Here is a 26696-nt window from a genome sequence, read left to right as displayed (position 1 = left end):
AAAGATAGACAATCTACCAGATAAAGAGTTCAAAATAATGGTCATAAAGATACTAACCGAATTCAGGAGAAGAATTGAGGACCACTGTGAGACCCTCAACGAAGAGATAAAGAAAATAAAAAAGAACCAATCAGAGATAAAGAATACAATGACTGAAATGAAAAATCCACTAGAGGGAATCAATAGCAGATTAGATGAAGCAGAAGAATGGATCAGTAACCTGGAAGAAAGAGTGGTAGAATTCACCCCACTGGAACAGCAAAAGGAAAAAAAACCTGAGGATAGCTTACCTCTGGGGACAACATCAAGCATACTAACATTTGCATTATAAGGACTCCAGAAGGAAGAGAGAAAAAGAAACAGAAAACTTATTTGAAGAAAAAATGGATGAAAACTTGACTAACCTGGAGAAGTCATCCAATTTCAGGAAACAGAGAGTCCCAAACAAGATGAACCCAAAGAAACCCACACCAAGACACATTATAATTAAAATGTCAAAAGTTAAAGATAGAGAGAGAATATTTAAAGCAGCAAGAGAAAAACAACTAGTTACATATAGGGGAGCCCGCATAAGACCATCAGCTGGCTTTTCAGCAGAAACTTTACAGGCCAGAAGGGAATGGCATGAGATGTTCAAAATGCTGAAAGGAAAAAACTTACAACCAAGAATACTCTGTCAAGATTATCATTCAGAATTAAAGGAGAAATAAAGTTTCCCAGAGAAGCAGAAACTAAAAGAGTTTATCATTACTAAACTGACCTTACAATAAACGTTCAAGGGACTTCTTTAAACATAAGAAAAGGCCATAACCAGAAATACGAAAATTATGGAAGAAAAAAAATCTCAATGTAAAGGCAAACATATAGTAAAGGTAGTGAATCAACCACCTATGTACCTAGTATGAAGATTAAAAACGTAGTGAATATACAAAATTTTTAAAAAGTAAAGTATGTCAAAAACATAAAAGGTGAGGGGGGGAGTAAAAATGTAGTACTTTTAGAATGCACTCAAACTTAAGCAACCATCAACTTAAAATAGACTGCTATAGACATAAGTTGTTATATAACAGCCTTATGATAACCACAAACCAAAACCCAATAACAGACATACACACAAAGAAGAAAAAAGAATACAAACATAACACTAAAAAGCCATCAAATCGCAAGGGAAGAGAGCAAGAGAAAAAGAAACAGACAAGAACAATACAACCAACCAGAAAACAATGAACAAAATGGTAATAAGTACATACCTATCAGTAATTACTTTACATGTAAATAGACTAAATGCTGCAATCTAAAGACACAGGGTGGCTGACTGGATACCAAAATAAGATCCATATATATGCTGCCTACCAGAGACTCACTTCAGATTTAAAGAAAACACACAGACTGAAAGCAAGGGGATAGAAAAAGATATTCCATGCAAATGGAAATGAAAAGACAGCTGGGGTGGCAATACTCATATTGGATGAAACAGACTTTAAAACAAAGAGACAAAGAAGGACACTGCATAATGATAAAGGGATCAATCCAACAATAAGAAGAAACACTTGTATATATGTATGCATCCTACACAGGAGCACCTAAATATATAAAGCAAATATTAAGAGACAAAAAAGGAGAAAGTGACAGTAACACACTAACAGTAGGGGACTTTAACACTCCACTTACATCAATGAACAGAGCATCCAAACACAAAATAAATACGGAAACATAGGCCTTAAATGACACATCTGACCAGATGGACTTAATAAATAGTACATTCCACCCCAAAATAGCATAACATTCTTTTCAAGTACACATGGAACATTCTCCAGGATAGATCACGTTAGGCTACAAAACAAATCTCAATAAGTTTTAAGAAAACTGAAATCACATTAAGCACCTTTCCTAACCACAACGGTACCAGACTAGAAATCACCTAAAAGAAAAACACTGGCAAAAACAAATATGTGGAGTCTAAATAACACACTACTAAACAACCAATGGAACACTGAAGAAATCAAAGAGGAAATCAAAAAATACTTTGAGACAAAATCTATGGGATGCAGCAAAAACAGTTCTAAGAGAGAAATTTATAGCAATATAGGTCTACCTTAGGAAACAAGAAAAATCTCAAATAATCTAACCTTACACCTAAAGGAACTAGAAAAAGAACAACCAAAACCCGAAATTAGCAGAAGGAAGGAAATGATAAAGATCAAAATGAAAATAAATGAAACAGAGACTAAAAAAAAAAAAAAAAAACAATAGAAAAGAGCCTGTCCTTTGAAAAGATGAACATAATTGACAAACCTTTAGCCAGATTCATCAAGAAAAAAAAAAGAGAGGGCCCAAATAAATAAAATGAAAAATGAAACAGAAGTTACAATTGACACCACAGAAATACAACAGATCATAAGAGATTACGATGAACAACTATACGCCAACAGATTGGACAACCTAGAGGAAATGGATAAATTCCTAGAAACATACTATCTTTCAAGACTAAATCAGGCAAGAAATAGAAAACATGAACAGACCAATTACCAATAATGAAACTGAATCAGTAATCATAAAACTCCCAACAAACAAAAGTCTGGAACCAGATGGCTTTACAGATGAATTCTATCAAACATTTAAAGAAGAGTTAATACCTATCTGTCTCAAGCTATTCCAAAACATAGAAGAGAAAGGAACTGTTCCAAACTCATTCTACAAGGCCAGCATGATACCAAAACCAGACAAAGACACCAAAGAAATAAAATTACAGGCCAATATCGCTGATAAACACAAATGCAAAAATCCTCAACAAGATATCAGCAAACTGAATTCAACAATACATTAAAAGGATCGTATACCATGAGCAAGTGGGATTTATCCCAGGGATGCAAGGATGGATCAATATTCACAAATCAACATGATACACCACATTAACAAAATGAAGGATACAAAGCACAAGATCATCTCAATAGATGCAGAAAAAGCTTTTGAAAAAATTCAACATCCATTTCTGATAAAAACTCTCAACAAAGTGGCTACAGAGGGAATATACCGCAACATAATAAATGCCATGTATGACAAACTCACAGCTAACATCATACTCAATGGTGAAAAGCTGAAACTATTTCCTCTAAGATTAGGAATAAGACAAGGATGCCCATTCTTGCCACTTTCATTCAACATAGTATTAGAAGTCCTAGACATGGCAATCAGATAAGAAGAGGAAATTTTAAAAATCCAAACTGGAAAGGAAGAAGTAAAACCACCACCATCTGCAGATGACATGATACTGTATACAGAATATTCTAAAGACATTACCAAAAAACTATCAGAATAAATAAATTCAGTAAATACATTTTACAGGATACAAAATATCAGAAATCTTTTGCATTTCTATACACTCATGACGATCTATCAGAAAGAGAAATTAAGAAAACAATCCCATTTACAATTGCATCAAAAATAATAAAATACCTAGGAATAAATTTAACCAAAGAGGTGAAAGACCTGTACTCTAAAAACTGTAAGACACTGATGAAAGAAATCAAAGACAACACAAATAAATGAAAAGATACACCATGCTCATGGATTGAAAGAATTAATAGTGTTAAAATGTCCATCCCAAAATAACTTACAGATTCAATGCAATGCTATCAAAATACCAGTGGCATTTTTCACAAAAATAGAGCAGATACTCCTAAAATTTATATGGAACCACAAAAGACCCCAAATAGCGAAAGCTATCTTGAGTAAGAAGAACAAAGCTGGAGGTTCACACACTCTGACTTCAAACTACAGTTGACCCTTAAACAACACAAGTTTGAACAACGTGGATCCACTTATACATGGATTTTTTTCAATAATTAGATACTACAGTACTATACAATCATGGCTGTTTGAATCTGCAGATGTGAAACTGTGGATAAGGAGGGCTGACTGTAAAATTATATGCGGATTTTGGACTGTGAGTAGGGTTGGTGGTCCAACCTACGTATTGTTTAAGGATCAACTGCATATCACAAAGCCATAGTAATCAAAACAGTATGACAGTGGCACAAAAACAAACACAGAGATCAATGGAACAGAATAGCTAGCCCAGACATAAACCCATACTTATATGGCCAATTAACGTATGACAAAGGAAGCAAGAATATACAATGGGGAAAGGACAGACTCTTCAGTAAATGGAGTTGAGAAAACTGGACAGCTACATGGAAAAGAATGAAACTGGACCACTTTTTTCACATCATATACAAAATTAAACTCAAAATGGATTACAGACTTAAACGTTAAGAACTGAAACCATAAAAGTCCTAGAAGAAAACACAGGCAGGAAACTTTGACATCAGTTTTAGTAATATTTTTTTGGATCTGTCTCCTCAGGTAAAGACAGCCAAAGCAAAAATAAACAAATGGGACCACATCAAACTAAAAAGATTTTGCATAGCAAAGGAAACCCTTAACAAAATGAAAAGGCAACCTACTGAATGGGAGAGGACAGTTGCAAATTATTTATCTGGAAAGGGGTTAATATCCAAAATGTATAAAGAACTCAGAGAACTCAATATCCAAAAAACAAACAAACAAAAAATGCAATTAAAAAATGGGCAGAGGATCTGAATAGCCATTCCCAAAAGGGACATACAGATTGCCAACAGACACACGGAAAGATGCTCCACATCACTAATCATCAGGGAAATGCAAGTCAAAACCAAAATGAGATAACGCCTCACACTTGTCAGAATGACTATCATGAAAGGGACAAGAGATATCAAGTGTTGGCGAGGATGTGTAAAAAGCGGAACACTCATGCACTGTTGGTGGGAATGTAAACTGGTGCAGCCATTGTGAAAAACAGTATGGAGTTTCCTCAAAAATTAAACATAGAACTACCATATGATACAGCAATTCTACTTCTGGGTATTTTTTACCCAAAGAAAACAAAAACACTAATTCAAAAAGATATGTATGCACCCCATGTCCATTGCAGCATTATTGATAATAGCCAAAACATGCAAGTGTCCATCAACAGAATGGATTCACTCAGCTATAAAAAAGAATGAAATCTTGCCATTTGTGACAACATAGAGGGTGTTATGCTAAGTGAAATAAGTCAGTGAGAAAAAGAAAAATACTGTATGACTTCACCTATATGTAGAATATAAAAAATAAAACAAATGAACAAACAAAACAGAAACAGACTCACAGCTACAGAGAACAAATTGGTGGTTGCCAGAGGGAAGAGGGGTGGGGGATGGGCAAAATAAGTGAAGGGGATTAAGAGGAACAGACTTCCAGTTATAAGATAAGGCACAAGGAGGTAACATACAGCATAAGGAATATGGCCAATAACATTGTAATAACTTTGTACGGAGACAGATAGTTACTAGACTTATCAGGGTGATCATTTCATAATGTATTTAAAGGTCAAGTCTCTATGTTGCACACCTGAAACTAACATAATATTGTACATCAACTATACTTAATTGAAAAAAAAAGAATGAAAGAAAGAAATCTTAATAACTCCACCACACACCTGGTTCTGTCTCCTGCTTTTGTGAAGGTGGGAAGAACCTCAGATATGTCATCTTGGTACTGTACTTCAGAGTCCTGGTCCGTCTCATCACATGGGCAAAGGAAAGCTTCAAGTGCTCAGTAACATTCTTTAGTTGAAAGTATTTGGTATTGAAGAAAAGGAGGGTGTTCAAGAGGACGATTGGTGAGTAAGCACCCAGCTGTTTGCACTCCCACAAATGCTCTTCTTCAATGCGAGAGAACATGTAACCTGAACAGAAGAAAGGGGAAAAAGAAACAGTACTAAGCTCCTGCTAAATGGGACTAAGTAATTTCTCTAATCCTCAGACAGGAAGATACTAAGGAAAAGACTGTTCCTCTCTTTCTCCCTCTTCCTCATACAGAAAAATAGAAAAAGCACTGCAAAGAAAAGGGCAGATGATTCCACTGAAGCAGACATCGTGAGCACTCCCCTGAAACAGTTTTAATTTAATCTATTGTTATTTAGACCAGGGTTTGGTAAACTTCTTCTGTGAAGAGCCAGATGGTAAACATATTAAGCACTGTGGGCCATAAGGGCTTTGAAAACAACTTTGTTGTTGTAAAAGATAAGGAAGTGTAGACAATACATAAACAAATAGGTGTGGCTATTTGTAAAATTTATTTATAGAAACAAATTTGAATTTCATTCAATTTTCACATGCCACAAAATATTTTTCTTTAATTTTTTTCCCAACTATTTAGAAAGGTAAAAAATATTTTTAGCTCATGTACTATACGGAAGCAGGCAGCAGGCCTGATCTGGCCCATGAGCTGCAGTTTGCAGACTCCTGTTTGAGATCATTCTGTTTACTGTTAACTGGTTCAGTTTTATTTGGCTAATATATTTAGAGGGCAGATAGCTCCCTCTCTCCCTCCTATCTCTTCTTATTTTAAATTTATATTAAGAGTGATTACTTCACGATAACTTATCTGGATTTTTCTTGAAAAGCAGAGGTCAGAAAAATTAAAATAAGTATACTTTTAAATGCACCTTCCTCATGATACCCCTTAAACACAGGTCTTTCCTAACGTTTTCTCCCCAATCCTCTTTGTTGCTGCTTCTGCATTCTATTCCTGGAAGACTATCCATGAACACAGATTTATTACTTCCAAATCTATGTCTCTAGCCCGCTCTTTGAATGCTAAATGCATCATGCCACCGCATTGCTCATAATGCTTCAAAGGTGCCCTGTAGCCCAACAGAAAGGGCACACATTTCTGGGCATCACATTCAACCTCTCCATTCATAGCCAAGGAGCATGAGACCAGGAGTGAATTAGGGACTTGTCCAAAGACATATGGTCATAGACAATTCAAGGATGAAGACTTAACTCTCTTTAACAACCAGTTCAGGGTACTTTTTATAAACCACTGAAAAAGGTCCACTGCTAACAGAGTCTCAAAGTAGCATATGTGCCAGCTACTGATACCATGTACAACTTTACCAAAACCACCAGATCAAAAATTGTTTCTAAAAAGTAAATGTAACCTTCAGTTGTTTTTTATATTCAATAGTTAGTATCTATTCATGTACTGTATGGAAGGTATAGTTTTACTAAAATAATTGATAATAAACCAAAGACTTTCTCCTCAGAAGTCCACATATGTTATAAATCAAGACAAATATAAAATGAACAATTTATAAAAAGAGAATCACAAAACAAGCAATTTAAGAAGGCATATCATGAAAAGAATCAAAATATAATCATCCTACCATTAGGAAGTATTGTAGGTTCCCATATTTTCAAGAGTTTGGTAAGTTCAATCATAAATCTGGAATAGGGCTCAGTAAAAATGTTATCTATTCTACCATTTTCAAACAGGTACTACAAGAGAAAAAAATGGAAACATATATGTTGATACAAAAAAAATCACAAGTTTTTAAAAAGAATATTTTTAGGAATATAGTTTACCCTTAGTTTTTGTCCTTACAATACTGTGAACCATTTTAAGGATACAGTTAAAACACCAGAATTTAAGCTAAAGATCCTTTTCACATGAATTAACATTATCTTGAGCACTGAGCTTGTAAGGCAAAGTATTCTATTTCCTTTTAAAAACATGAATGGTATAAAATAATTATAATAATTTAAGTACCTTTTAGTTAGTTAATAAAACTGATATACTAAAAATTGGTCCTAATTCAAATTTCTCAAATCATTTTTCTAATTCTCAGGTGTGCTCTTAGCAGCTTTTGTTCGTTTTTTAGCCTAGTTATAAGATGACTTCCTGAAAATAATATAGTTAGCTAGTGTCAGATAACCTGAGGCTATCCAAAATTTAACACTATTTATTTGGAGGCTTCTAACCACAGCTCTCAATTCTCTGCCTCACAAGCCAGCCTTCAAAAAGTTCAAGTCTAATTATAGGACTTAAAAGTATGCTAATTATAACCATCAAGAATCATATCACAGGGGCTTCCCTGGTAGCACAGTGGTTAAGAATCCGCCTGCCAATGCAGGGGACATGGGTTTGAGCCCTGGTCTGGGAAGATTCCACATGCCGCGGAGCAACTAAGCCCATGTGCCGCAACTACTGAGCCTGTGAGTCACAACTACTGTGTCCATGTGCCGCAACTACTGAAGCCCACGTGCCTAAAGCCTGTGCTCCGCAACGAGAAGCCACCACAATGAGAAGCCCGCACACTGCAATGAAGACTAGCCCCCACTTGCCACAACTAGAGAAAGCCCGCACACAGCAACAAAAAAAAAGACCCAACGCGGCCCAAAAAAAAAAGAATCATATCACAGAATGGGAAACACACAACAGCTTGAATAAATTACTGTTAAATATTTTCACGGTGCCGGTCAGGTCAGATTCAACCACTTCAGAGAAATACAATGAGCAGAACAAGAGAATAACACAAAGTAGCATAATTATATGCTAAAAATCTTTCAGTGTTCTTAAGATCTGGTATTTTAAACTTATTTATCTATGGCTATCTTGGTTTCCTGCTTTTTGATCTATGTATGACTTGCAGTAAATTTTTAATTCCACTTAAATTTATTCCGGCTACTAAAAATTACACACCATTTCAACGTGCATTTTTATAGGCCTCTTCAAAGGCAATTTACGATCATATTGCCAGATTACAGTTTTGTTGTTGAAAAGTATTCTTCATTTTCTTCTTTATTTTAATAAAGTTATTTTCACAACTTAAAAATATTATATCCTCATTATGGAAAGAGTTTAAAATACAGAAAAGGTGGAAGAAAGATATACTCAAACTCACTACACAAAGGCAACTACTGTTAACAGTCAGGAGTTATTTCAATCTTTAAAAAAATTTCCTTTATGAATACATAGAGTTGAGTTTTGTACATTTACTCAAATATGAGTACCTATAAAATACATGGGTTTAAAAAAAAATCACTTCTCCCTTAGATCAGAAACAAAAATGCCACTTCTATTGAACACTGTACAGGAAATCCTAGCCAGAGTAATCAGGTGAGAAAGAGAAATAAAAAGTATTGAAATAGGAAAGGAAGAAGTAAAACCATCTCTATTTGCAGTGACATGAACCTATATATAGAACATTCTAAAGAGTCTACAAAAAAACTAGTTATTAGAGCTAGTAAATGAACTTAGTAAAGCTGCAGAGTATAAGCAAAAGAAAATCAGTTGTAATAAACAATCCAAAGAGAAAATTCCATTTACAACAGCATCAGATAGAATAAAATACTTAAGAATAAATTTAACCAAAGAGGTATGTGATTTACACGCATAAAACTGCTGAAATTAAAGAACACCTAGGAAAAACATCTTGTACTCATGGATCTAAAGACAAAATTGTTAAAACAGCAATATTCCCCAAAGCAATCTACAGATTCAATACAATCCTATCAAAATCCCAATGGTTTAGTTTTTATTTTTTGAAGAAATGGAAAAGTTGATCCTAAAATTGATATGAAATTGCAAGGAACCTCGAATAGCCAAAAGAATCCTGAAGAATCACACTTCCCAATTTCAAAACTTACTACAAACCTACAGTAATCAAAATAGTGAGTACTGCCATAAGAATAGCCATAAACCAATGTATTAAAAACTGAGAGTCCAAAATAAACACATGCATATTTAGTCAAATGATTTTTGACAAGGATGTCTCCTGTCACCTATGTCAAATCACCTATTTCACTTCTTTTGTGAACTGCTATTTATGCCTTTTTTGTGCATTTACCAATAAAATGCACCGACCTCAATTTCTCTTACTCTAACAGTCTCAGTTTAACTTATAAAAGGCTTATATGACCAAGACTTCTAAATAAGGGTCAGTAGTTCATTAAGAAGAGAGTATAAGAGCAATACCAAACAAACAATATACACTGTAATTTTTCAGCTTAATTCACAAGTTCTATCAGAATTATTAAAAATGCAATAGATTTCGTAACAATTATTGAATTTCATACCTGCTGAATTCCAAGGCACAAGTATAAGATACTGTCTGGATCATACTTTTCACCATTTGGTCTCCGCACTTCTTGAATAAACTGGCATAAGCCTAAACTCAACTCAGCAAAAGTGCAGGACAGAATATCTTCCTTCAGCTTGATAGAGCGGACTGTGGAAAGGTAGAAAACACCTGAAATACTAACTTATAGAAAAATAATAACATTACTCAATTCACTGAATAAACACTGACTACACTGCCCCAGGTATTGTGGTGTACACTGGTGAATACATGGATCAAAGACAGATCCTGATCTCAAGGCTTTTTTAGGTAAAGAAATAAAGACAATGAAGCACATATGATGTAATAGGGTGCTATGACAGGGGTTTTATCTAAATAAGATTCTATGAAAAAAAAATAAGGGCCATCTAATAGACAGGGAAGGGTCATGTTAGATTCTGAGGGATGTGAAAAGTGGAGAAGAATTAAACAAGTGGATAAAGAATTCCAATTTGAGGATATAAAAAGATTTCCCGAAGTATACTCCACAAAATACTAATCACGTGAGAGCTCAAGAAAACTGGGTTTCTAAGATCTGATAAATTTGGAAAACAGCAGCACGTTATACCTGCCTCTAAAGAATTCACAATGTTTTTTAACATATTAAAGGCTCTGGAGATATCTGCAAAAAAGAATGCTGTTTAACTTTCTTTCAAGTCATATTTATTTGAATAAGGAACACTTCAAATAACATATAACTTCATGCCTTTGAAAATGCCAGAAAATACAGTATGTGCTCAGCCACAAAAGTGAAAAGGTTCAGGGGACTCAGGTGAACAGCAGAAAAGAAAAGAGGACAGATGGGGGCAGATCATGGTAAGCCTCATATATTACAAGAAGAGTCTGAAGACAACTAAGAACTGAATTAGTTTTAGGCAGGAGAGTTATCTAATTTGACTTGTAGAGATCTTACTGCAACAGACTGGTCCACACTGTGGGATGAGTTGAAACACTCTTTCTAGTTATTGCTTTTCTGCATTTAGAAAACACTGCATGTTTCCAAAGATACACTTGAGCTCCCCTGAGTTGGTTTTGCAAATTGAAATAGGTGATTCATGAGGGCAAGGACCATGTCTGATCTTTCCACCTGAGTGCCTACAACCACGCCTGATACATGACAGGTATATTCAGTAAGTATTTTTTTGGATGAATGAGTAGCTGAAATGAGTAGGCATCCCCTGTGGCTACTGCATTTAGGTTTGGTGGTCTAATACAATATTACTTCTCCATTTTCACTACCCCTCCTTTTTTCTTTCTTTTTAAAATTTTTATTTTTTTAAATTGAAGTACAGTTGACTTACACATCCACTGTTTCGTTTGTTTATTTTTTGGCCACGTTGTGCGGCATGCAGGATCTTAGTTCTCCAATAGGGGACTGAACCTGTGCCCCCTGCTTTGGGAGAATGAAGTCTTAACTACTGGACCACGAGGGTAGTCCCTACCCTTCCTTCTTTCTTAAAAATGTTGTGGCTCAAACTGGAAGGTGATAGGCCTAGTAAACCCCTGTAACAGAAGTATATTTATATCACTCTGGAGCAGAGAGATTATACTTGATCTGTGGGTACTCAATGAGTCAGTCACAGACACAGCAGCAACTAACTACTCCAATAAGGAGGGTAGACAGAGGCGAAGCCAAGAGTGCATGCAATCACCCAGGTATTAGAGAGAAGGTATAGTTGGAAAGCGACAAAAAAATCTAGTTACAAGGACATACTCATTCATTCCTGCCCCATCTCATCCCACAAAGATTGTGTAAGTATCTTATATAAAACACAGATAATAAAAAAGCAAAATACAAACTGAAAACAAAGTTTAGAATAGAACAACCAGGGAAAAAAGAAAGCTAATGATTAGGGTTCTAAAATTATACAGTGTTGCTCTATTTGAACTGCTTATTGGGTTCCAAAGTTCTTGGCACCAAAAATGAAACCTGCAAACATGGTCAATCATATACAGCTCCTTGATAGGAAAAATTCCTACAGTAACAGCAAGGCTTTTCCAGGTATTCTTGTTAACAACAACAACAAAAAGTGTTACACTGCGTACCACACTGGTTATTCTACAAATATAGGGCTCAAGAAGACAGATTTGAGTTACTTGCATAGTGTTAGAAAAAGAAACAAAATTCCTTATATTTGCATAAGAAACTCATGATCAGAAGATACAACCTTACCTTTATAACAAGCTCTTTAAAATTGGGAGTGGATATTAATTTCTCTTTTTAAACATAAACTTCAAATTTTAAATAATTTTAAATATTCGATTTACAAATTTAAAACCAACAATGATATTACAAGCAATTCAGATCACAAGGAGAAAAGTTTTACCTCTACAGCCTGGCTCCGAAGATTCTTGAGAGAGTGCATGGTCTTGAGCACTTCCTAAAGGGTCAGAACATGGGCTAGATGAGGCATGTTCAACTCCTGACAAAGAAAGAAAAATTAATGAGAAGTTTAAATAAAGATGGGGAAAAAAATTAAGTAAAGCCAAAATCAAAGTTTTATGGGATTTCTGACCTACTATTTATCCCTTTTGAGTAGATTTATGACTTTATCTGTATTCCTCCCACCCCCTAAATCGAGACACAAATTCATGCCGTGTATTTACCACATTTCAGATCCCCCTGCTCTTCCTTGGCATTTTTCCACTGAACCCAGTTCTTCCAGGCATTTACCCCATACATGTATTTCAGCGTCATCCCAGACACTGAGCACCCTTGAAAGGCTCCTTGAATAAGACTCCTGGGCTCCACAGACACTATAGACTTCTTCCGTCCCTGTAAGAATTTCAAAAATTTACAGAACATAAAATTTAGTTTCAGAGCTTTAAGAATTGGGATTCTCAAAGACAGAATGGGCATAAATTTACAGAAAATGCAATTTAGTATTAGATCCCAAAGATTCAGAGTTCTTAGCGCTAGAAAGAGCTTTAGAAGTCATCTAATCCAATCCATATGAGAAAATAAAAAAAGATAAAATTGAAGTGTAGAAGGTAATATTGGAACAATCACTAACATTTGAGTATTTACTATGTTCCGGATGCTGGACCCACCCAATGAGGTATGAATAACAGTTATTACCACTCAGGTCTATTTAATGGAACATACGAATAGATGGCTCTAAAAGAAGCCTCAATAAATTCTCTAACTACAATGGAATTCAGCTAGAAATCAGTAATGAAATGTTAGAAAAATCCTTTAAAATTAGAAATTAAACAACACATGTTAAGAAACCACAAACGCGATTAGAGAATATTTTGAACTTAAGTAAAAATGAAAACAAAACATATCAAACTTTATGTAATAGTGCTAAAGCAGTGCTTATAAGGGCATTTACAGTATTAAAATGCTTCTATGAGAAGTGAAAAAAGTCTAAAATCAATAATCTAGCCTCTATGTTAAGAAACTAGAAAAAAGACTTCATTAAAACCCAAAGTAAGGAAATAATAAAAATAAGAGCAAAAGTCAATAAAAAAAAAAGATAAAGGAAAAATCAGTAAAATGAAGAGCTGGTACTTTTAGAAGGTTAAAAAAAGCTGATAAATCTCTAGCTAGAATGATCAGGGATAAAAGAAAAAAGACACAAATTATCAACACCTGACCCCACACATATAAAAAGAATAATAAGAGAAAACTGTGAACGTCATTATGACAATAAACTAGACAGCTTAGATAAACTGAACAAATTTCTTGAAAGACACAAACTTAACAAAGCTTGCTCTAGAAGAAATAGATAACCTAAGTAGCTAGAGAAATTCAATTCATATTTTAAAACCTTCCCATAAAAAAAAATCCAGACCCAGATGGCTTCACTGTTGAAGTCTACCCATGAATTAAAGTAATTATATAAACTGTATTTCAGAAAATAGAAGAGGAGGAACACTAACTCACTTACGTTACTATTATCCTGACAGCAAGGCCAGATAAAGTCATCACAAGAAAACAGATCAATAGCTCTTTTAAACTGTGACACTTAAAACCTTAACAAATATTAGCAAACTGAATCCAGCAACATATAGAAGAATAAAAACATCAAAAGAAAATAGTGCTCATCCCATAAATGCAAGGTTAGTTTATAATTTAAAAAATTAATGTATTTCACCACTTTAAAAGACTCAGAAAAGAAAAACCAGATGATCATCTCAAGAGATCACCTGACAAGGTTCAAAACACAATCAAAAAAACTCTGAGCAATTAGAAAGAGAAGAGAACTTCCTGAACTTGATAGAGGTCATCTATGAGAAACATATAGGTAACATCATACTCAATATTGTAAGGCTGAACACTTCCCTAAAATTGGGAGGAGGCATGAAGGTCTGCACTCATTACTTATATTAAACATTGTACTAAAGATCCTTGTTAATGCAGTAAATCAAAAAAAGAAAGAAAATGCACTAAGATTGTAAAGGAAAAAGTGAAACTGCCTTTATTTACAGATAATATGATTGTGTAGGTAGAATATCCTAAGGATTTCAGTTGAGCAAAATCACCATATATAAACTCAGCATACAAAACCATCTATATTTCTACGTCAATGAAGAACACTAGAAAAGAAAATTTAAAAATAATGCTATTCACAACAGGATCAAAAATATATTAAAATACTTATTAGATAAATTTGACAAAGCATAAGACTTGTAAAATGAAAAATACAAAACACTGTTGGGAGAAATTAAGATAATCTGAATAAAGGTGAAAGATACCATCTTTATGGATTGGATGGCTCAAAGTTGCTAGGATGTCAATTCTCTGCAAATTGATCCATGGATTAAGAACAGCCCCAATCAAAATTTCAGCAGACTTTTTTGTAGACATTGACAAGCTGATTCCAAAATGTATATGGAAATTCAAACGAAACCTTTGAAAAAGATGAACAAAGATGGAAGACCTACACACCTATTTCAAGACTCACTGTAAAGCTACATTAATCAAGTCAGTTGGTACCGGTACAAAAACAGACATGTATATCAATGGAACAGAATAGTTTCAGAAACAGACCAAGACATATATGGTCAGTTGACTTTAACAAAAGTGCCAATGTAACTGAAGGGGAAAAGACAGCGTTTATAAAAGTGGTTCTGGAACAACTGTATATCCATACACACAAAAAAATGAAATGTGACGCCTTAACTTATACATAAAAATTATCTCAAAATGGATCACAGAAAACATAAAAGAAAATTATAAAACTAGGAGAAAATGTAAGAGAAAATCTTAATTACTAAAGTTAAGCAAAGATTTTTAGATGGGATAATAAAAAGCACAAATTATTATAAAACAATAAAAACTGATAAAGTGGACTTCTCAAAAGTAAAAAGTTCTGTCCTGGTGTGGGTGACCAAGATGGCAGAGTAGGAAGACCCTGAGCTCCCCTCCTCCCATGAGCACACCAAAATTATTACTATGTACAGAGCAACTTTCCATAAAAACGACCTGAAGACTAGCAGAAAAGATCTTCTACAACTAAAGATATAAAGAAGGAACTACAAGATGGGTAGAAGGGGGCAGAGACACGGTACAATCAAGACCCACACCACCAGGTTAGGTGACACACACATGGGAAGATAATCCCAATTGCAGATGTTTTCCCCAAGAAGTGAGCGTCTGAGCCCCGTATAGGGCTCCCCAGTCCAGGGCTCCTGCACTGGTAAGATAAACCTCCAGAACACTTGGTTTTGAAGGCCAGCAGGGCTTGTTTTCAGGAGAGCCAGAGGGTTGTAGGAAACAACAGACTCCCACTCTCAAAGGGTACACACAAAATCTCACATGATCTGAGACCCAGGGCAAAAGCAGTAATTTGAAAGGAGCCTGGGTCAGACCCACTTGATTTTAGAGAGCCTCCCAGAGAGGCAAGAGGAAACTGGGACTCACCCTGGGGACAGAGATGCTGGCGGTAGCCATTTTGGGGAGCTCACTCTACAATGAGAACACTGCTGCTAGCAAGCACCATTTTGGACTCCTCCCACTAAGTTAAATGAGAACTGGAACCAGCCTGCCCACCAGCCAGTTGCCACCAATCCTGGGACGCTTGAGGCCAAGAAGCTAGCCAGCTGGGGACACAGCCCCAAACACCAGCAAGTTTGTTGCCTTAGGCACCCACGAGCCCCCGGCCACCCCAAACAAGGCTCTGCCCACCAGTTGGTAGGCACTAGTCCCAGGACCTCCTGGGCCCTGGCCTTGCCCACCAGCAGGCTGACACCAACTCTAGAATCACCAGAGCCCCACAGCCAGAGATCCTCAGGAGCAGGCTCTTCCCACCAGTGGACCAACACTAGCCCCAGGATACCATGGGACCCAGACCAATACATCCACAAGCCAATACCAGCTTCAGGAACCAGGCCCCCCAGCCAGAGACCCTGGGACCCAGCTCTGTGCACCAATGGAACAGAACTAGTCCCAGGATACAGCCGCACCCACCAGTGGTTGGCACCAGCCCTGGGATCCCATGAGCCCTGGCCCTGCCCACTAGAGAGCAGACACTAGCCCCTGGGTATACCGCAGCCCTGTAGCCACCTGTGTCAGGACCCAGCCTGTAACCCGGTGGGTCAAAACCAGGCCGAGAACACCCACCCTCCACCCAGTCCCACCCACCAGCAGGACAGCACTAGCCTGGGAACTCCTCAGGGCTCTGCAGCCAGCTGCCTCATGACCTGGCCCTGCCCACCAGTGGGCCAGCACCAGGACCAGAACTCCCCAGGCTGCAGCCAACCACACCAGAGCCGGAGGCCTCTGCATTAGGCAGGGTCTGGCAATCAACCAGTCTGGGACTTTCTGGTCCCAGCACGCCCACAGTAGTCAGCCATGCTGACCATGCTCACCAGCACGCTCACCAGCACGCCCACAGTAGTCAGCTTGTCGTAAGGGCCAATGCAGTGCATATACAGGGCACCCCTAGAGCATACAGCTCTGGTGACTAGAGGGGAGTCTGCTGCTCAGCCCCGCAGAATGTCTCTTACATAAGGTCACTTATCTAAGATTGGTAAACAGAACCAACCTATGAAATACATAGAAATAAAAACAAAGAACTAGGCAAAATAAGGCAACAGAGGAATATGTTCCAAAGGAAGCATTCTACCCAATAAGACTGCAAGGTAATGACTGTAAAGATGCACAAAGAACTCAGAAGAAGAATGAACACAGTGAGAGGTTAGAAGTTTCTAACAAAGAGTTAGAAAATATAATGAAGAAGCAAACAGAGCCAAAAAATACAATAACTGAAATAAAAGGAATTAACAGTAGGTTAGCTGATACAGAGGAACAGATCAGCAAACTGGAAGACAGTGTAGTCAAAATCACTCAAACTGAAGAGAAAAAACAAAAAGAATTTTAAATAATGAGGACAGTTTAAGAGAACTCTGAGACAACTTCAAGTGTACTAACATTTGCATTGTAGAGGTCCTGGAAGAAGAGAGCACGGAAGGAGCAGAGGACGTATTTGAAGACATAATAGCTGGAAACATCCCTAATCTGGGAAAGGAACCAGACATCCAAGTCCAAGAAGTACAGAAAGTCCCAAACAGACTCAATCCAAAGATTTCCGCTCAAAGACACATTATAATTAAAATAGCAAACATTAAGGATAAAGAGAGAATTTAAAAGCATCAAAGGAAAAGCAACTAGTTACATTAAAGGAAAATCCCATAAGGCTATCAGCTGACTTTTCAGCAGAAATTCTGCAGGCCAGAAGGGACTGGCACCATATATGTAAAGTGATGAAAGGGAAAAAACCTACAACGAAGAATACTATACCCAGCAAGCCTTTCATTCAGATTTGATAGAGAGATTAAGAGTTTTTTACAGACAAGCAAAGCTAAAAAAATTCAGTACAATAAAACCGGCTTTATAAGAAATGTTAAAGGGAATTCTCTAAGCAGAAAAGAAAAAGTAACAACTAGAAAAACGAAAATTAAAAAAGGAAATATTTCACTGGTAAAGACAAACATACAGTAAAGATGGTAGATCAGTACTATCTACTAGAAAGATTAAGACAAAAGTAGTAAAATTATCTATATCCATAATAAGTAGTAATGAATACACAAACCAAAAAACGTAAAATATGTCAGAAACATTAAATGTGGGGAGGGTAAAAATTCAGGGTTGGTAAAATGTATTCAAAATTAAGAGATCAGCACTTAAAATAATCATGTAAAACATAAATAGACTGGTATACATAAACCTCATGGTAACAACAAACCAAAAATCAGTAATAGATACAGACACAAAAAGAAAGGAACCCCAAAATAACACTAAAGATAGTCATCAAATCACAGGGGATGAGAGCAAAACAAGGAGGAACAAAAAAGAGCTACAAAAACAACCACAAAACAATTAACAAAATGGCAATAAGTACATACCTATCAATAATTACTTTACATGTAAATGGACTAAATGCTCCAATAAAAAGACACAGGGTGACTAAATGGATACAAAAACAAGACCCATAGTGCTGCATAAAAGAGACTCACATCAAATCTAAAGGCACACAAAGACTGAATGTGAGAGGATAGGAAAGGTGCACCTAAATACATACAGCAAACATTGACAGATATAAAGGGAGAAATGGACAGTAACACAACAAGAGTAGGGGACTTTAAAACCTTGCTTACATCAATGGACAGATGATAAATAAGGAAAATAAGTAATGAAACACCAGCCATAAATGACACATTACAAGAGATGGATTTAATAGCTATATACAGAATAAACACACACACACACATATGTTTGTATATATATATAATATTTCACCCAAAAGCAGCAGAACACACATTCTTTTCAAGTTCACATGGAACATTCTCTAGATCACTTGCTAGGCCACAAAACAAGTCTCAGTAAATTTAAGAAGAGTAGCATCTTTTCCAACCACAATGCTATGAGACTAAAAACCAAATACATGAAAAAACTGTAAAAAACACACAGCACAGAAGACTAAACAATATGTTACTAAACAACCAATGGGTCACCAAAGAAATTAAAGAGGAAATCAAGATATACCTGGAGACAAATGAAAATGAACACAATTATCCAAAATCTATGGGATACAGCAAAAGCAGTTCTAAGAGGTAAGTTTATAGTGACAAGCCTACTTAAGGAAACAAGAAAAATCTCAAATAAACAACCTAACCTTATACCCTAAGGGAACTAGAAAAAGAAAAATAAAACCGAAAGTTGGTAAAGGAAAGAAATCATAAAGATCAGAGCAAAAATAAACTAGAGACTAAAAAGCAATAGAAAAGATCAATGAAATCAAGAGCTGATCTTTTTAAAAGATAAGCAAAGTGGATAAACCTTCAGCTGGACTCATCAAGAAAAAAAGAAAGGTACAAATAAATTTTTAAAAAAATGAGAAGAGAGAAGTTACAACAAACAACACAGAAATATAAAGGATCTTAAGAGATTACTATGAACAATTATACACCAAAAGAACCACTTAGAAGAAATGGACAAATTTTTAGAAATGTACACTCTCCTAAGACTGACTCAGAAATACACAGAAAATATGAACAGACCAATTACTAGTAATGAAATTGAATCAGTAATCATAAAACTCCCAACAAACAAAAGTCTAAGACCAGACAGCTTCACAGATGAAGTCGACCAAACATTTAGAGAAGAGTTAACACCTATCCTTCTCAAACTATTACAAAAAATAGCAGAGGAAGCAACACTTATGAATTCATTCTACGAGGCCAGTATCACCCTGATACCAAAAGCAGACGGCCATAAAAGAAGACAATTACAGGCCAATATCACTGATGAACATACATACAAAAATCCTCAACAAAATATTAGCATACCAAATTCAACAATACATTACAAGGATCACATACCATGAGCAAGTGGGATTTATCCCAGGGATGCAAAGAATAATTTGGTATTTGCAAACCAATGTGATACACCACATTAACCAAATGAAGTATAAAAGTCATATGATCATCTCAACAGATGCAAAAAAAGCCTTTGACAAAATTCAACATTCATTTATGATAAAAATTCTCCACAAAATGGTTATAGCGGGAACATACCCTAATGTAATAAAGGCCATATATGACAGACCCACAGCTAACATCATATCAAATGACGAAAAACTGAAACAATTTCCTCTAAGATCAGGAATAAGACAAGGATGCCCATTCTGCCACTTTTATTCAACACGGTATTGGAAGTCCCAGCCACAGCAATCAGAGAAGAAAAAGAAATAAAAGGAATCCAAATTGGAAAGGAAGAAGAAAACTGTCACTGTTTGCAGATAACACCATACTATACATAGAAAATCCTAAAGACACCACCAAAAAGTTATGAGAACTCACCAATGAATTCAGTAAAGTTGCATGATACAAAATATACAATATCTGTTGCATTTCTATACACTAACAACAAACTGTCAGAGAAATTTTAAAAACAATCCTGTTTACAATCGCATCAAAAAGAATAAAATACCTAGGAATAAATCTAATGAAGGAGGTAAAAGACCTGACTCAGAAAACTATAAGACAATGATGAAGGAAACTGAAGATTAAACAAACAAATGGAAAAATATACCACTCTCGTGAATTAGAAGAATATTGTCAAAATAACCATACTACCCAAGGCAAACTACAGATTCAACGCAATAAAATCAAAATACTGGGCTTCCCTGGTGGCGCAGTGGTTGAGAGTCTGCCTGCCAATGCAGGGGACACAGGCTCGAGCCCTGGTCTGGGAGGATCCCACATGCCGCGGAGCAACTAAGCCCGTGAGCCACAACTACTGAGCCTGCGCATCTGGAGCCTGTGCTCCGCAGCAAGAGAGGCCGCGATAGTGAGAGACGCGCGCACCGCAATGAAGAGTGGCCCCCACTTGCCACAACTAGAGAAAGCCCTCACACAGAAACGAAGACCCAACACAGCCAAAAATAAATTAATTAATTAATTAAAAAATAAAATAAAATAAAATAAAATAAAATAAAATCAAAATACCACTGGCATTTTTCACAGAACTAGAACAAATAATTCTAAAATTCATTAGGAAACACAGAACACCCATAACAGCCAAAACAATCTTGAGTAAAGAGAACAAAGCTGGAGGTATCATACTCCCTGATTTCAAACTATGCTAAAAACTACAGTAATCAAAACAGTATGGTAGTGGCACAAAAACATACACACAGATCAATGGAACAGAATAGATAGCCCAGACAAACCTATGCTTATATGGTCAATTAATCTATGACAAAAGAGGCAAGACTATATTGTACAATGAAGAAAAGACTGACTCTTCAGTAAATGGCATTGCGAAAAGTGGACAGCTACATGGAAAAGAATGAAACTGGACCACTTTTTCATACCATATACAAAATTAAACTGAAAATGGATTAAAGACTTAAATGTAAGACCTAAAACCATGAAAGTCCTAGAGGAAAACACAGGCAGGAAACTTTGACATCGGTTTTAGTAAAATTTTTTGGGTCTGTCCCCTCAGGTAAAGACAACCAAAGCAAAAATAAACAAATGGGACCACATCAAACTAAAAAGATTTTGCATAGCAAAGGAAACCCTTAACAAAATGTAAAGGCAACCTACTGAATGGGAAAGGATATTTCCAAATTATATATCTGGAAAGAGGTTAATATCCAAAATGTATAAAGAACTCAATATCCAACAAACAAACAAACAAAAAATGGAATTAAAAAACGGGCAGAGGATCTGAATAGCCATTTTCCCAAAAGGGACATACAGATTGCCAACAGACACACGGAAAGATGCTCCACATCACTAATCATCAGGGAAATGCAAGTCAAAACCACAATGAAATATCACCTCACACCTGTCAGAATGACTACAATGAAAGGGACAAGAGATAGCAAGTGTTGGCGACGATGTGTAAAAAGGGGAACCCTCATGCACTGTTGGTGGGAATGTAAATTGGTGCAGCCTTTGTGGAAAACAGTATGGCACTTCCCCAAAAATTAAACATAGAACTACCTTTTTTTTCCAGCAATTCCACTTCTGGGTATTTTTTACCCAAAGAAAACAAAAACACTAATTCAAAAAGATATATATGCACCCCTAAGTCCACTGCAGCATTATTGACAACAGCCAAGATATGGAAACAACCTAAGTGTCCTAGATGAATGAATAAAAAAGATGTGGTAAACACACACACACACACACACACACACACACACACACAGTTACATACAATGGAATGATTACTCAACCACAAAAAAGAATGAAATCTTGCCATTTGTGACAGCAGGGATGGATCTAGAGGGTATTACAGTAAGTGAAACAAATCAGACAGAGAAAGACAAATACTATATGATTTCACTTATATCTGGAATCTAAAAAACAAATGAACAAACATAATAAAACAGAAACAGAATTATAGATACAGAGAATAAACAAGTGGTTCTCACAGGGGAGGCGGTTGGGGAGATGAGAGACATAGGTGAGGGAGATTAAGAAGTACAAACTTCCAGTCACAAAGTAAATGAGTCATGGTTATGTTATGAAATGTATAGTGGGAATACAATCACACAATTATAATTATGTATTATCTTTGTATGTTGACATATTGTAACCAGACTTATCCTAGTGAACATTTTGAAATATGTAGAAATGTTGAATCAGTATGTTGTGCTCCAAGAACTAACATAGTATTGTAGGTCAATTATATTTCAAAAACAAACAAACAAATTCTTAGAAAAAGAGATCAGATTTGTGGCTACCAGAAGCAGGGACTAGGGGGAGGGAGACTGGATGAAGGTAGTCAAAAGGTGCAAATTTCCAGTTTAAGTAAGTACTAGGGGTATAATGTGCAACATGATATACATAATGAACACTGCTCTGTGCTATATATGCAAGTTGTGAAGAGAGTAAATCCTAAGAGTTCTCATAGTAAGAAAAAAAATTTTTTTAGTTTCTTTAATTTTTTATCTATATGAGATGATGAATGTTTACTATCTTACTGTGGTGATCATTTCATGATGTACGTAAGTCAAATCATTATGCTCTACACCTTAAACTTAGTGCTGTTATGTCAATTATATCTCAATAAAACTGGAAGAAAATAAATAAATGAACCATGGAAATAGGGAAGAAGTCGTTTTTCACTATTAAGAAAATAAAAATGAAGTCACAGAATAGAAGGAAAAGTCATATTCGATAAAAGAATTATATCCGTAATAAAAAACACAACTCAATGACAACTAACCCAATTTAAAAAATGTGCAATAGTTCTGAATACACACTACATCAAAGATATACAAAGAGCAAATATACATTTGAAAAGATGCCCACATATTAGTCATAAGGAAAATACATATTAAAGTCATAAATTAATACCACTACACATTTACTAGAATGGCTAAAATTACAAATTGACAATACCAAGTGTTTTAAGTCATGGAGCAGATAGAACTCACAGACTGCTGGTGGGAATTCAAAATAGTACATCAACTTTGGAACACATTTTGGCAGCTTTCTTACAAAGTTAAAAATACACATAAGACCTAGCAATTCCACCCCTAGATATTTTTTCCCCAAATGAAAACATACATTCTTCACAAAGATTTATACTAGAATGTTCACAGCAGCTTTATTTAAAATGCTCAAAACTGGAAATAACCTAAATTTCCATCAGCTGTTAAACAACTATATAAACTGTGGTTTATCCATGAAATGAAATGCTCAGAAGTAAAAAGGAATGAACTAGTAATTCATGAAACAATATGGATGAATCTCAAAAACATTATGCTAATTGAAGGAATTCAAACACAGAAGAATAGAAATTATATGATTCCATTTATATGAAATTTTAGAAAAGGCAAAGCAGTACAATTTTGCATCAATCTGCAAAGCAGATCAGTGGTTGTCAGGAGCTGGAGATGAAGACTGACTGGCAACAGTAACAAGGCAACTTTTTGGAACGAGAAAAGTGTTATGATTGTGGTGGTAGTTACATACCGAATACGTTTATCAAAGCCCATCAAATTGTACGCTTAAAATTTATGATTTTTTTTAATTTATGAATTTTTAAATGTAACTAACTCAATAGAGCTAATTTTAAAAAGAAGACTATTATTCTTTTAATTTTGGTATTGGAAAGCCCTGTCAACATGAAAAACATTCTTGTGAACTTCACTATTATAACTATACTACATAAAACAGTGAACCTCATTATTATGTTTAAAAAGCTAAATTTAGAGACTTTAAAAAAGAGGAAAGTGTGTAACGATTATAAAAAACAAACAGAAAAATCCTTTGATTATAGACACAAAATAAAAAGTCCCTCCTGAAGAAATATAAAATAAAAGATACGGTTTTTGACTTCAAAAAAACAAAAACAAAAGCACAAAAATACAAGGTTGGAAAACAACAAAGAAAAGAAAATGCTAGAAAAATTAAGCTACTGCTTACTCTTCGTCTGGGCTGGGGGAAGCCATCTCTGTGTCGTCTTCTTGTTCGGGAACGTGCCTGAATTCCCTGTCCTTTATTCAGTGGGTCAAAGGATTCTACGATAACCAAGAGAAAGCCTAATGTGAGATAAATCACTCACAGACTTAAATAAACACTTAGGGTGAAGGAGGAAATATCAGGTAATCATCACTATATTCATTATTTTGTTTATGATAAAATATGGACTTTACTTATATACATAAGAAAACAAGGAGATACAGCATGTATAAAAACTTTATTAACAATCAAGAAAACCCCCTATATGATTACTGTGGGAAACTTAAAAACAACAACAACAAAAACAAATTAACCCCTTATAAAGAACAATATGGTATGAATTAATACCTTCAAAGGCAGGGACCATTTGTGCCCTAGATAGTTATCATACATTATAACTGCTTCATTATGCCAATTCAGAGTTGTACCAATCTTCTAATAAAGGACTTTCAACAGACAGGTTACACTGCACAAACCTGATGGAAAATCTGCTTCCAGATCCTGTTCAGTTTCCCCTTTTGAGAACTGCTTCACTTCTAAATCAGCCTCTTGCACAGTATTTGACTTTAAGGCATAATGATTTAATTCTTCCTCCCAGCTATGTGGAGTAGATACTGCCTCTGATTCAAGATCACCACTGTAAGTACTTCCTTGGTCTGAAATATACAGAAAAACAAACAAGCCCTCAAAATGAGATAAGACGCTTGACATACTCAGAAACCTCTCTGAAACCCTAAATACCAAAAAGTCAGGTATGGTTGCTGGACAATTCCATAGGTACACTCAAGAATGAAGTAACTTGTTCACCAATATCACAGAACTGATTTAAACAGATTTATATTCTTGGTATACACTTTAGAGTATTATTTCAATTAATCCTTAAAACCAATATCTGAGGTAGCTTTTATTAGTCTCTTTACAAATTAGCACAAAATCATAGATGTCTGGTGCCCCCTACAAACAGTTAAAATTGCAAATATTAAATCCAAGGATGCTAATACTTTATGGGTTTGTATCACTAACAGAGGATAATATTTCTAAGATTCAAAATACATTTACAATTACAAACCTTTTTCAAATATCTTGGTGTCTAGAAAGAGCTCCTGTTCAGAAGTTTGGGATCCTAAAGAAAAAGAAAAGCACATAATAAGTCAATTTATATGTATACAAAAACAAACTGCATCTCAAATGAAATGACTGCACTAGGGAGGTTCTACGTAAATAGCCTTTATAGGCAGAAAAGAATGATTCATTAATAAAAGTCAGGCATTAGTGATAAATAGTTAAATTACAATTGATAACAGTGGTTACACTTCTAGATACCAAGCAGTATGAAAGAAGTCATGGCAAGAGAGACCTTTATTTTGGATTCTGTGCTATCTGAAATTCTTTTTATTTTTTTTAACCACAACAGACACACACACACAATACTGATTTACTCACAGGTTGACAAATCTGTTTTAAATTGCTTTTTCCTTCCCTAAATAAAATATGCTTTACCATGCAGTGGAAAGCCAACAGACTTAGAATATAAACACATGAGCAATCAGCGCATGGAACTAAACAGAACAAAGTTCTATCAATTATAAACTACTTTAATTTTTTTTTTTTTTTTTTTTTTTGGGCCACACCATGCAGCATGCGGGATCTTGGTTCCCCGACCAGGAATCGAACGAGTGCCCTCTGCAGTGGAAGCGCAGAGTCTTAACCACTGGACCGCCAGGGAAGTCCCTATAAACTACTTTAAAAGTAAAGAGTTTAGGGAATTCCCTGGTGGTCCAGTGGTTAGGACCCGGAACTTTCACTGCTGGAGTCCAGGTTCAATCCCTGGTCAGGGAGCTAAGATCCCACAAGCTGCACAATGTGGCCAAGAAAAAAAAAAAAAAAAAAAGGATGAAGAAAAAAGTAAAGAGTTTAAAGATTTAAAGTATTAAAAAAAAAAAGATTTTTTTAAAAACCAAGGAAAATTGTCTCTTTTCCCTGAAATCAAAGATAAATGAGCCAGATCCTTTCAGTTGGAATTAATTTCTCCCCCCTTTATATTTCTAAACCATTTGATTTTACTTACACTATGATGATTAAAACTATCTGTCTTGAAGCTAAGTCTTTAAAGTTTTTCTGTTTGACTCAACTGTAGACAAAGGCAAAGTCACAATATTTGTATAGAGGAAACATTTGATAAATGCTGACTATTAAAGTGAATGGAGAAGCCAACTTAAAATGAGGTTTCTCATCAGGAATTGCTGGAACTTGCAAAATAAGTATCAGAAATTAGAAG

General features: G+C 35.5%; 1 protein-coding gene across 7 annotated transcripts in view; it reads right to left on the bottom strand.

The window, feature by feature from the left end:
* ZMYM4 (zinc finger MYM-type containing 4) overlaps positions 1-26696 on the bottom strand; it is a 180207-nt gene that overhangs the window by 6328 nt on the left and 147183 nt on the right. For 6 of the 7 annotated variants that reach the window (XM_036863374.1, XM_036863344.1, XM_036863364.1 and 3 more), the window contains 8 exons: positions 25488-25541; positions 24895-25074; positions 24383-24477; positions 12593-12761; positions 12313-12408; positions 9945-10096; positions 7253-7364; positions 5519-5767 (listed from right to left, as the gene is read on the bottom strand). In XM_036863374.1, the coding sequence (XP_036719269.1) occupies positions 5519-5767; positions 7253-7364; positions 9945-10096; positions 12313-12408; positions 12593-12761; positions 24383-24477; positions 24895-25074; positions 25488-25541 (1107 nt within the window). Of the gene's footprint in view, positions 1-5518; positions 5768-7252; positions 7365-9944; positions 10097-12312; positions 12409-12592; positions 12762-24382; positions 24478-24894; positions 25075-25487; positions 25542-26696 lie in introns of those variants that run through there. The other variant, XR_005021216.1, reaches the window with a different exon arrangement.

This window comes from Balaenoptera musculus, chromosome 1, assembly GCF_009873245.2.
Source record: "Balaenoptera musculus isolate JJ_BM4_2016_0621 chromosome 1, mBalMus1.pri.v3, whole genome shotgun sequence".
Taxonomy (NCBI): Eukaryota; Metazoa; Chordata; class Mammalia; order Artiodactyla; family Balaenopteridae; genus Balaenoptera; species Balaenoptera musculus.
Note: the sequence above shows the minus strand (reverse complement) of the source record. Positions and strands in the feature narration are given on the sequence as shown.